The 12,245-nt window shown below is 34.5% G+C and overlaps 1 protein-coding gene across 3 annotated transcripts in view; it reads left to right on the top strand.

The window, feature by feature from the left end:
* Positions 1–12,245, top strand: part of STRN3 (striatin 3) — a 66,929-nt gene that overhangs the window by 34,514 nt on the left and 20,170 nt on the right. Inside the window, exons 8-9 of one of the 3 annotated variants that reach the window (XM_075103289.1) lie at positions 1,110–1,220; positions 7,214–7,354. The exons of 1 other annotated variant lie outside the window; for it this stretch is intronic. In XM_075103289.1, coding sequence (XP_074959390.1) covers positions 1,110–1,220; positions 7,214–7,354 — 252 coding nt within the window. The remainder of the gene's footprint in view (positions 1–1,109; positions 1,221–7,213; positions 7,355–12,245) is intronic. One more of the 3 variants, XM_075103290.1, reaches the window with a different exon arrangement.

Genomic DNA, 12,245 nt, shown 5'->3' with positions numbered 1-12,245 from the left:
GGATATTTTCTCATGTGTTGTCATGTTTTGTCATGAAACATGTACTTGGAATAACTCCTACTTGTTTGCATACTAAATGCATGTTTCTTTCTCTCTGCTCTGTATGGCTCCTCTTGTGCACTTTCATGACTAATGGTTATAACTTCAAAATTTGCTGTTCTATAAGCACAGTGCTATTGTAGGTATGATTGGAAGTTGGGAACTGAGGAACCTAATTTTATTATTTTATGTCTAAAGAATTTGTGAGCATGAGCTTAACTGGCACACAAACCAAGTTTAGTTGCTGCATAGTTGTCTTTTAGCAAAAGCCTGTCTGTAAATGTTATGTTTACCTTGTTTTAGAAACAAGTCTATCCTTTTATTAATATCTCCTTCAGAAATATTTGAGTAGTTTAGAAAAGTGGAGACTTGACTTTTCTGGGAGAATAATTAACTGTGCAATATTTGGCAAACAGAAAAAGACATGCCTCTGGAACTACTGTGGAATGTTGTATTTCTGAATTATAATTTAATTGCTAGAATGCAGTGGGATGTCAGTTTGTTCACCTATGCAAATTACTTTTTCATCTTTATATAGAAAGCTGTATTTATAGGGTTCTTTCTCTGGTTAAATGTAGAATCAAGGTTTGTTTCTTGTGCATGTAGAATGAGTGCGAAAGGATGCATGGTGGTCTTCGTGAATAAACTGGCACTGACTTACTCAGCTTGCATTTTCATAAATGGTATAGCATGAATACTTTTATTTGCTTGTTCAACACTGGCTGAATTATTTAACACTGTCTTTCTAAAGATGCAGTAATCGTTTCTGAACACGAATGAATTTTTGTGTGTTTCGAAGTATCTAACATAAGCAGTTACTTATGAAGCTTAATTTGTTTGCTCCTTAGTAACAAATTAACATACAATTTTCAAATATGTAACTGATATTATACAGTGCCTTGGAAAACTGTATGAAATGAGACTTAGTATTTTGTAAACTTAAAACAGACTGCACCTTTAAAGATTTATTAAGAACTTCTATTAATGCTTTTATACAGCTATGATAGTAAATCGCCAACAGCTTGCATTGCCAATTGATTTTTTTTCTTTTAATAATATGCTGCATGTAGACAAAGATGACCTGTCCCCAACTGCTGAGGTTTGGGATGTAGACCAGGGACTAATAAGTAAACTGAAGGAACAGTACAAGAAGGAACGAAAGGGGAAGAAAGGGGTGAAGAGTAAGTGGAGATTCTGAATCTTGTAATGCAACGCTTTTTTTGCCTATCTATATAGAAGACATTTTTTTCTCACAAGTTCTGTTTTTGGTTTTGGTTTGTTGTTTTTGTGGGTTTTTTTGTTGTTTGTGATTTTTTTTATTTTCATTAAGCATCGTTTCCTGTAATGGGGGCAACCAACTTTAACTTTCTACCTGCTGAATGTGAATATGTCAAACTTTGACAGCCATTTCCTAGATGAGAAATGTTGAAAACACAAAAAAAATTAAGGTTAAATAGGTAAAAAGAGTTAAATGCTTTGTAACATCAGTGTAAAAATAATGAGCAACTGGCATTTTGAGGAAATTCCTACTCTGAGAAGTTTTCTGAAAAATTTATCTGCTTCTTAAAGTATAACACTATGGTACTGTTGTGGGCGGGTGTTTTGTTAGGTTTTTTTGTTTCCTAACATGAGCTAGAATTGAGCTGTAACTGCTCTTTATGGGCTTGTAGTTATTTTTACAATCTAAGGCAAGGAGAATTTAAAAATGCCCGTAATGTAAATACAAAGTTTTTTGTGGCTTTGTGTAGGGTCTTTATTTTTGTCTTTATTTTATGGTGCCCTTCACTTTTCTGTGCAGTTACCACATTTGGTTGACAACTCTTTACTCTCAGACCAGTTTTCAGACCAGTTGACCTATTTGAACTATATAAGTTAAGCTAAACTTCAATATTGACGTTTCTGGTAAAAATGCTTTTGTAACTTAAAGTCATCAGCTATACAAAGCTCTTAGTGGACAAAGTGGTATTGAATCAATATCACTTTAGAGAAGCTCCCTTGATTGCAGTGGTTTTATTTTCAAAGTATATTATAACTGCTTTTGGTGATATTTAATAAAAAATATTTTCTTTATTTGAAAATATCTGTGACTATGTACTAACTAAATTAACAGATACTTAAAAATAACACTTCATGAAGAATTCGGTAATTATTAGGATTTGAATTTACTGTGTAACACCTAACAAAATAAAATTCAGTTAGCGCATGTTGATTTTTTTTTCCAGCAATTTTGCATGACTCACATGTTGGCACACATACAAATATAAAATCTTTGCAGTAAAAACTTTACCAGTAGTAATCTGGGTGCTAATGAGTATCCTCATTTAATATGTAAATCAGCAGTTGACACCAGATTCACATGAGGTATTTTGTAGGGTTAGAAACTTCATTTTAATACTAAAATGGACTTCTTTTATTTGTAATTTTCTTACTAAACTTCATGTTTTAGACTTTTGGAAACACAGTGGCTGCAAAATAACGTTTTGACTTCTGGGGCTAAAAGACAGTAATTACTTAGGGGATTTTTACATTTCTCTCTCAAAAATTGTGCCTTTAGGTTATCACATTCAGAAAGTTCTTGACACCCTAGTTTTATTTCAGTTCTAATCTTTTTGCAGTGACCCCACTGGTTAGTTTCTACTTTCTGGCTTGTGCAAGGTAAGCAGCTGTAAATCAAGGACAAGTAGTGTTGTTCTAGAATTATAAATTCTATGAATAACTCTTCTTGGGTCTCCAAATTTATTTTAGTGGCATTATGTTGGCTTCTCTCGAAAGGATTTCTCTTTACTGCACTTCTTACTTCCTTGGCTGCTTCTATCATCTGAAGAATTTCTATGATCTTTTTGGTTTTCCATCTGTAAATCTTGAAATTTCCAGAAGAGGAGCATAATTCTCACCCATCAAAAACAACTACTTTGTCAAAATCTGGCATTTTAATAGTCTATGTTGCTGATTAAATTGGTTCTGACCATCACTTAAAATAAGTAATAATTATTCTAGCTGAAATGTCCAGTTACAAAATTTAACTCCGCAACATTATTATCAAAACTTTCCTTCCTGTGCACTTTCCTGCAGTTGCTGCCAAGGGTATAACATTGTTTTGTACGATGAGTGGCGTGGCATGTTGGCTATCAGATATTTGACCTACGTTGTCTTTTGACAATGAGTGTTCTGCTATCAAAACTTAAAGGAGCATTTTCTTCACCTAAAGTAATTTTGAAACCTGCGTTCACATAAGAGAATATTTAGGAGACAACTGTGTTGCAATGATGTGAGGTCACATAAGTCACTGTTTAGACTTTTGGGTTTTAAGTTTAATTTCTCCTTTGGGAAACCCTGAGCGTGTATCAATAGTCTCACAGGGTGGTTTGTTGGATTCTGCACTTGTGTCGCATTTGTTGATGGTAGTTTCTGATTAGAGTTTTCCCTCTAAATCACTGAGGTAATTGAATGAGGTAACTCCACACACAGTGAAAATATGCATCTAAGGTTGGACAGGTTCATTTAAATTCTGTTCATTTGATTCTTAGGCTTTTTTCTCAGCTTTTTTGTATTCTGAGACTGAAAATAGTGCCAAAGGCCTTCTTTATTCCTCCTTCTCATGTCTGATCACTCATGAATTTCATTCTGAATATTCATCTCTTACTTCGTCCTTCAGTGTATTGTCAGACTTTTTTCAGAATTTATTTTGAGCAATATAAGAATTTATATGCATATATCATCATAAAGATCAAATAAACATGCGTTGACTATGACCTCTTGTAATACTTTGAGGACAGCATAATAGAGCAGACATTCTAAGGGGTGCTTTTGTTGGATGTGCATCTGGTGACTACCATAATCTGCATTTAGACTGTTGTCTTCATAACAGGGTCGTCTTAGACCTGGTCCAGGTATGGTAACTTTCATTCCAAATGTCCTATTTTTAAACAGAAGTAGATTTGATTCTATTTTGATACTTCTGTACTCTGCATTCATATGTTTTCTTTTGGGTGGAACACCTTAATTTAGGTCATCTTCTGTCAGCACATATGTTTTCATAATGTAATACTTTTTTCTCTTTTTTTTCCTTTGTCATGTTGTGTGGAAGGAGTACTTTCTTATGAAAGGATCTTTTAAAAAAAAAAAACGAAACAAAAACAACCCCTCTTCAAATAAAAAAACACCCCCACTTGAATTGTTTTTTGTTTTTTTACTTTCCTGCTCTCTTCCCTCAGTCTTAATTATTCCATATTTATGAAGCAGTATCCAGCCCAGTCACTTTACTAGCCTTGATTTCTGGGAATACTCTGTAATAGTATTTGAATTTTACCATCTTCATTAGCATCACCTGTTGATGTAGAAGGATCCCTGTATTATATTCAGACTTGGGCTATTACATCTTACAGAAATCTGCTTATGGCTTTTCAGACAACAGCTTCTCAGACTGCAACTTTTCAGCACTGAATATTCAATTACCTTTTTCACTTTTGATCTCTGAAGGAGGATTGTAGGTGCTTTGCTTTTATTCATAACCTGTTCATGTTTACCACTTCTGTTTTTTTTTTTTGTTGTTCTAGTCTTTTCTTGAGGATAAAAGACAGTTGTCCAGTTTGTGCCTTAAACATAGCTGCTTATGCAGAGTCAGCACATACTTATCTTTAAAAATCTCTTTATAACATTTAAAATACTTCGAGTATATGAAGGTATACCTGCACTTATTTGAAAGCAGAAACCTGCACCGTCTTCTGTGGTGGTGGCACAATCTTGAATGTTGACACTTTTCAGCGTAAAATACAGGGAAGTTGTTGTGAACAGCAGTTGGTCTTTTGTAAACTTCAGGAGGAAGTTTCTCTCTGTATTGTATGATGGATTGAGGGCTGTTGTGAGGTTATGCCTGAAGGACAAGAAGTGACTAAACATACTGAATAACATTAAAAGGCAGGCTGACAGTCCCCTAACCAGTGACATACTAAATGACTGACTGGTTCAAGGCAGCATAGCAGGCGAACTACTACTACTTGCCTCTGAGCACACTCAGAAGTAAACTTCTCATGCCCATGTGTTTGGTGTGAAAGCATCTTCAAAAGATGCTTTCAGTTTGGATGTGAAGAAGAGTTTATAAACCATTTTTTGGCATTTTCCATCCATACGTTGAACAGTTCATGCATAACGACATAGAGAAGACAAAGGGGTTTTCTTCTGGAAAACAAAAGTTATATTCAGGTAGACAGTTTAGGGTACCAGTCATGACTTCTATCGTGTTATTTATTGACTGCACTCAAGAACGTATCTGCTGCTGGTCACCGAAGGTGGCTGGCTGATGGCCAACTGGAATAAGACAGAGGCAAGCTTTGTGGTCTGTATGGTAGAGACCTGGCCATTTTAAGAATTACTTTTTTTGTGTGAGATCTTATCTGCTGCCTGCAATTAAGTATTGTACCTTGGAAATGATACCCTGTCAGTCTAGTAGCTATTAGAAAAAAGTGTTTGTGCAAAAGAGATATTCCTAACTTTTATTTTACACTCCATTAGCTGAGATTACAGGTTTCTAGACTGACTTCTACAGGAGAATAAAATGAAACTTAACCACTCAAGAAGTCTGTTCTGCTGCGTAAGGGAAACTTTCAGAAGCCATTTTTACTCTCAAATGACTTCTGGGTAGCAGCTTTCGTAAACCTAATTGGCATATTAAGTGTTCTGTAAAAGAAAGAAGGTCAGAAACACAAAAAAAAGTATAGGATGTTCTATATCATTTTGCAAAACATTTTTATTTTGTCAGTATTAATGAGAATAGTTATATAACATCCCTCTTGGGGTATATGTGGTTTACTTTTGCTATGATTCTACTTCCAGAAATGTTTCTTGTTGTCATCCTTCCCTCCAGACAATTCTCCATTATCTCCAGGGAATTAAATTATTGATGGTTTTTTAATAGATCAATTTTAACCATTTTTGTCAGATCTAAAATTAAAATTATCAGTTACTATTTGAAAGTGTATGTTTTAGTGTTTAACTGTTTAAATGAACGGTTCTGCTTTTGCAAAGTCATCTGTAATTATAGTGCTTACTTTTTACTTTTTTGAGAATGAAGGCTTTGTTTCAGTTTAGATTTCCTTTTAATAAAACCAATACATGTCACCTTAGAGTATAAGGAGTTGTTTCCTAATGCTTACTTTACTAAAAAATTGCCCTATTTGAAAATAAGTTGTAATATGCCCTTTTAAAAGTAGTAAACACTTATATTTTAGCATTTTAAAAGCATAGTTTTTGGTGGAGGGGCGGTGGGTTTTTTTATTTTGAATGTTCTACAGTATATCCACCCGCTATATTATCTTATCAGTTAAAAGCTGGTTATGTCTTGCATCATTGTGGATGTTTTCTTTAAAGAGATTCTATCACTGAAATTTCACTTTATGAATGAAGCTTGGCTTTTTGACATGCAAGCTGTAAGGTGGAAGCAGGAATGAATTTGTTAATTAAAAGAGCTTATAACACAATACTCGTTTGCTAGTGTCCACATGAATTTAATGCACATGTAATTTAGTATGCTTTCTTTCTAGAGGCATGCATGCATAATAAGGGCAGTATACATCTGCAGTTTCATACAGTGGTGGAAGCATTCTTGCTCTTGTGTTTAATAAGCACTTTATACAATTTAAATGCCATTCAAAAGCAGGGAAAGTTAATTGTTCGTTGCACCCCAATTATGAGTTGTCTGTACTTTTCCCTCATTTTAAAGCTTATTTTTTATTTGCACTCTGTTTTTTCAGTGTTAAATTGTTTAGTACAGTTAAAGTTGTGTAATGTTATTAGCAAATGTTTAATTCATATGTATTTTGTTTAATAGTTGATGTTCTTTTCATATTTAGCTTGACTTCTCTGTAGGGCTGTAAGATTTTTTTTTTCTTTCCCACAGGAGATTTTAGAATAGATGTACAGAACACAAAGGAGTTATTCTTTGACTTAGTGAATTAGACCTGTTTGCATGTAGTTTTCAGATTTGATGTATTAACTCCTTTTGATTTCCAAAAGATAATTTTATTAATATACAAAGACAAAAGCAAAGCACTGTACTTATTTTAAGGACGTCCCATCAGTAATTAATCTTGTTTAATTAGTTTAATGGATTTTTAGACTTCAGTCAAGTCAAGCGGTAGCAATCAAATGAATCTTTGCTGCTGACATTAATTTACAGGAGTCAACAGGACAAAACTTCACGACATGATAGCTGATCTGGGCGATGATGAGATACCCCACATCCCTTCAGGAATCATTAATCAATCTAGGTCACCCTCTTCTAGAATGACTGATCATGAAGGTGCAAGAGCAGAGGAAGGTACAAAAAATTCAGCTACTACTTATATTTCAGGAGATTTCTTTTAGAAAGCACACGCTGTAATTTACCATCCCCTCTGTAAAGCTTAATGCAATTGCAGATTGCCACATTATTATTTTATTTGCAGTTCTTCCCAAATGGTTTTATGAGAATATGGCTTGAGTTTCTGTGGCTTATCGTAACTCACCATTATTTCATAAGTATTTTTAAACAACTTCGTGTACAGCAGTGTGTTCTGAAACTATTCACTATTAAATCCCTGTTTGCAGACACCCCTGTTAGCAAAACTTTTTACAAATAGGGTGGTATTGATTGAGGAGAAAAAAGGTGAGTATTAACGTTTGATACACAGTTTGCATTTTAAAGTGAAATTTAAAAGTGGTTATTTAAATTATGAGACTACCTTGACTCTTTTCATGTTTAATGTTCTCTCTTTTAAAATTCTCCTGGTTTCTATACACAAGTGTACAAAAACACTATTTACAAAGTATTGGTTTCCATTTCAGCAGTATCTTAGGCAATGGAAGTTGGTGGCAAACTAGTATCTAAATAGTCCAAAATCTTGTATTCAGCTTTTAAGATTTTTTGTTTTAAGTGAATTATTTTCCTTATATGAACTTTGAGATTAGAATACCATTATGTAAATGCTGTCCTCTGCTCAGAACATGTTAATTCAAAATACTCAGCTGAATTCAGATTTGGCTCCATTATGATTATCTTTGACCCATAAGCCCTGGCATTATATCAGCTATATCAGAAGTAGAAAGAATTTGCATTATTACTGATAATTAATCTGGGTTTTTTTTCTCCTGTTCTTCCTTCATCCCTGCCCTTAGAAATGCCTGTCACCAGGCAGGCAGAAAAGTAGAAATTTTGCAGGGGTTTTTTTTGTTGCTCTCCCAAACTATTTTACAAAAGTGTTTGTCTTCCCACCTTATCTTTTACTGCTTTCCTTTTCATCTTTGCTTTTGTTAATGTCTTAAAGATGAAGCAGTATCAAATTTACCTGTGCAGTTGAGAAACCTACTGCTGAAGTTCCACTTGCTATGACGTGTGGATGTACATTTAGGTTGTATTTAAGTTTAGTGTTTACACGCTTCAGTTTGCCTGGTAGTGCTATTAAGGTGTTAAGGGCATGTGACCCTGCAGCTACAGTTCCCTCAGTCTGTCAGGCTATTTTTCTTAGGCCATGCATGTGCAAAGGAATGCAGGTGTTCATTGTTAAAGACAGGCCTTATAACTGTTGTCTCTTTTGGAGAGTTGACATCTGAAATAATATTGGCCAAAAGAATCTTTCTGAAGAAATAAATGCTAAATTTGAGTTTGACAAGGACTAACTTCTATTGTCCGCTTCCTGTAGCGCAACCACTGTGCTACACTCCAAATAAAGATTGTCCACACAATTTTCAAATAAACTGTGCCTTCAGGATTATATTTTCATGCTATTAAACGTGCTCATATGTTTTCAGCTTATCCGTATAGTTTAGGCTTTATTCATTAAGAGTAGTAGTATGAATATCTACCATCCTATCTGCTAATTGTGGTTTCTGCATAGCTTCTACACTTGAATTTTAGAGCGTGAATTTTGCTCTTCGAGCAAAAATCCTATCCTGAATACTATGTGGCTTTTTTTTTGTCTGTACTATATGGCACAAAGCTGCAAGCCAACAGGCTTAGTGTTGTCTTTTGAATTCCTTCTAGGTCTGTCCTTTGTTATGATACTTCATTATCATAAAATGCAGTTTTTGCTCAATTATTTATGTTTTGAAAGCTAAGTTTTTTGCAGGTAACTTTAGGCTTTCTTGCTGGGACACGCCAGCTTATGCTGATGAATGTTACCAAGCCATAATGTTCTTGTGACTGTACATAAGGTTTATGCTACACTCTGAAATGTTACAGTTCCGAGACAGTGATTGATAATTTTGTTCTTGTATAGAGAAAAAAGTTTTAAGCTCACCTTCCCCCCCTCCCCCCCTCCCCTTGAGAGGAGAAGGGGGTTCAGGGAGGAAAGTAAACTATGGTTCTAATTATAATAATAATTTGGGTTTCCCCCTCACACACTCTCAAGTGCCTGGCTGAATATAAGAGAAGACTGTTTATGCTGCAATTACACTTCATAGTTTTGGGCATAAGAAATTGGGATTTCCATTTCACCATATTACTTGATGTTCAGAAACAGAGTTAACTGCACCATCATTCTCCATCCAATGTATTGTACACGTGTTGTTTTTCTTTAATATCTGTAGATTGTGGGGGTGTCAATTTATAGATTGACAAAAGAATAGCAGTAACTGCTAACTGCTTGGGCATTAACTGCTGCTTTTGGTGTACCACGTATTAACTTTCTGGGAAACAAGGTTCAGATGTCCCTATTGTATAGTAGACAACAAAAGCATATGTGAACGTACATAATTTGGTTAGAAATTAAATCAGTTTTACTCTGTACAAATATTATTGCTTGATTTTGACTTAATTATGTGTGATGTCAAGAACTTGAGGGTAAGAAGTGCTGGTTAGGATTGGCCAAGAAAATATTTAATCGTTGCATTTTTTCACCTAGTTTCACCTACAAAGAAACTCGTACTATCAGTTACATTTTTACTTGGTATTTATTGATTGCAAACTCAGTTAAACATACATACTATGCTATGAGGATAATATTGCCCTGTGTGCGTTAGAAAAATACTTTGAATTTTAAGATGAAAAGTATTCAGTAAGTAGTTTATTTAGCTTTATAATTTGCATATACCTTGATGCAATGTTTCTGATATGTGGAGTTGTGGGTCTTTATTTTTAGTATCTATAACATCACACATATTTCCTTGTATTTTCTGCTTCTTTTCCTAAAAACAGCTTGCAACCAGTTTTTAAACTTCTTTAAATATGTCTTATTTTAAAATAACAAAATGTGCAAATAAATTTTAGTTATACAACATATTATACATATTGGCAACTTTAGTATTGAGAAATATGCTTCTAAATTTTAGATAGCATTAATTTTGAAGCTTTAAATAAAGGGATATTTACATATGTGCAAATAGATCTTGATAAATTTATAATACAGGCCCCTAATGTGGTAGTGTTTTTCTGTACTGCTTCATTTTTAGTCTAAAGTATATGAAAGTTAATCTGTTAGGGAAGGTGACATTAATTTCACAGAGAATTAGTATGACAAGTTCAGGGGCTGTCCTAAAGAACAAATAGGAGTCACAGCATCGCAACAGGGATAGGAAGTGTCCTCAAGTTTAAAATGAGCATATTGCCTCCTTTCCCCAGCTCTGGGGGTCAGCAGCTCTGTTCTGTAATGACGTGGGAGGTTTGACTTGTAAATGGATACTTGTATTTAGGAGGCAGGGGCCTTGTTAAGACAGTAGAGGTGAGCCAGTTTTAGAAATTCCAAATAAAAGTATTGGAGACTTCCTGTAGGAGACAAAAAGAAAAGGGAGGAAAAAAACCCACCACAAAATGAACCAGACAACAACAGGGAAAAAAAAACAAACCACCAAACCTAAACCCCCTTGTTTCTTTTGTAGCCTTTATCTTTTTTTTCCTCTCCCATTCTTTTTCTGTCAGAAAAGAATCAAGAAAACTTGGTTTCTGAAATAATTGGGGGGGGTAATTGTTTTCATCTGAGGATTTCACAGTTTAGGTTTGCCCAGAGAATTTTTTGTGATGTTATTTTATTTCTGGCTTCATATAAAGTATTGTTTGTATCTCCTCTTATACTCAGCTCAGACACTTTCAATAAAACAATCAGTCCTTAGAAATTCTGATCTCATCTCATAAGCATGACTGATAAGGATGACTGGATACTGCCCCCACCCGCGCCCCCCCCCAATCCCAATAATAAGGGAAATAAGTGGGAACATGGAAAATAATTAGGTGTTATCTAGGAATATGTCTTTTTCTGAAATAGAGCGGTTTGGAGTAGAGTTTCAGTAAAATATTAATTCACATGAAAAGCTTACTTGTGTAAGGGCATGGTAAGCTATTTTTGGCTGTTAATTTAATGTAGCATTCCAATGAGTCAAGACCTTTGTATGGACTGTGAATGTCTTAAAAAGATGTGATTGTGCACATTAGAATACTATTTTCTCTTTTTATGCAATTGTAGAAACAGCACTCTTTATTCTTACATAGATGATATTCTTAGATTCTCACATACAGTTGTGTTGCCTGTGCTAATGTTACATTTTTTAATAGTACAGTAGTTCTCAAGCATTAGAACTTGTTTTTTTTATTGAGAAGTAACTTGTTTGATATAGCTTGGCTGGCTCCTCTTTGCATAGCTATAGCGACAATGCCAGACATGTATAACTTTACACCTGGTCTTAGTTACTTACTTTTCTTCAGCTGGAGTGGAACATAACTAGGTTACTATTCAGATAGTGGCGATACAGAATAATAAAGATGCATGTTCAAAACAGGCATGTTTAGATCCTAACTTGTTGCTGATTGTTGTTGTTGTTGTTGATTATTAGTCCCCTTGTTTGGAACTATTTTTGTAAGACAAAACCCAGGATACTAATGTTTTTCAGATCTGGACACTTCATTTTCTCTGAGTTTCAGGGGTTTTCTGAGAGGATTAGAAACAAGGGGTGCTGTTAAAGTGAGACTGTAACCCTCTCTGCCAAGCCAGTGAAATCCAGAAGTCAAACAGGTTTAGTTTTTAAAGATGTCAAATACAATTTAATGTATTTTGCAGATGTTTGCACTTAGCTAACGTTCGCACATAGCTACAGTTTAAGTACTCTACCTAAAAAGTGTCCCAGTTTTTGCATGGAAGGGAATACTGATAAGTAAAAGCATCTTCTAAAATATGCTAAAGTATTACAATGTTTAAGTCTTTATTCCATTTCTTACTGCAAGATTGACATTTGTGGGTTGAAGG

Source organism: Phalacrocorax aristotelis, chromosome 9 (genome assembly GCF_949628215.1).
Source record: "Phalacrocorax aristotelis chromosome 9, bGulAri2.1, whole genome shotgun sequence".
Lineage (NCBI taxonomy): Eukaryota > Metazoa > Chordata > Aves > Suliformes > Phalacrocoracidae > Phalacrocorax > Phalacrocorax aristotelis.
This window is presented reverse-complemented; position numbering and strand designations above follow the sequence as displayed.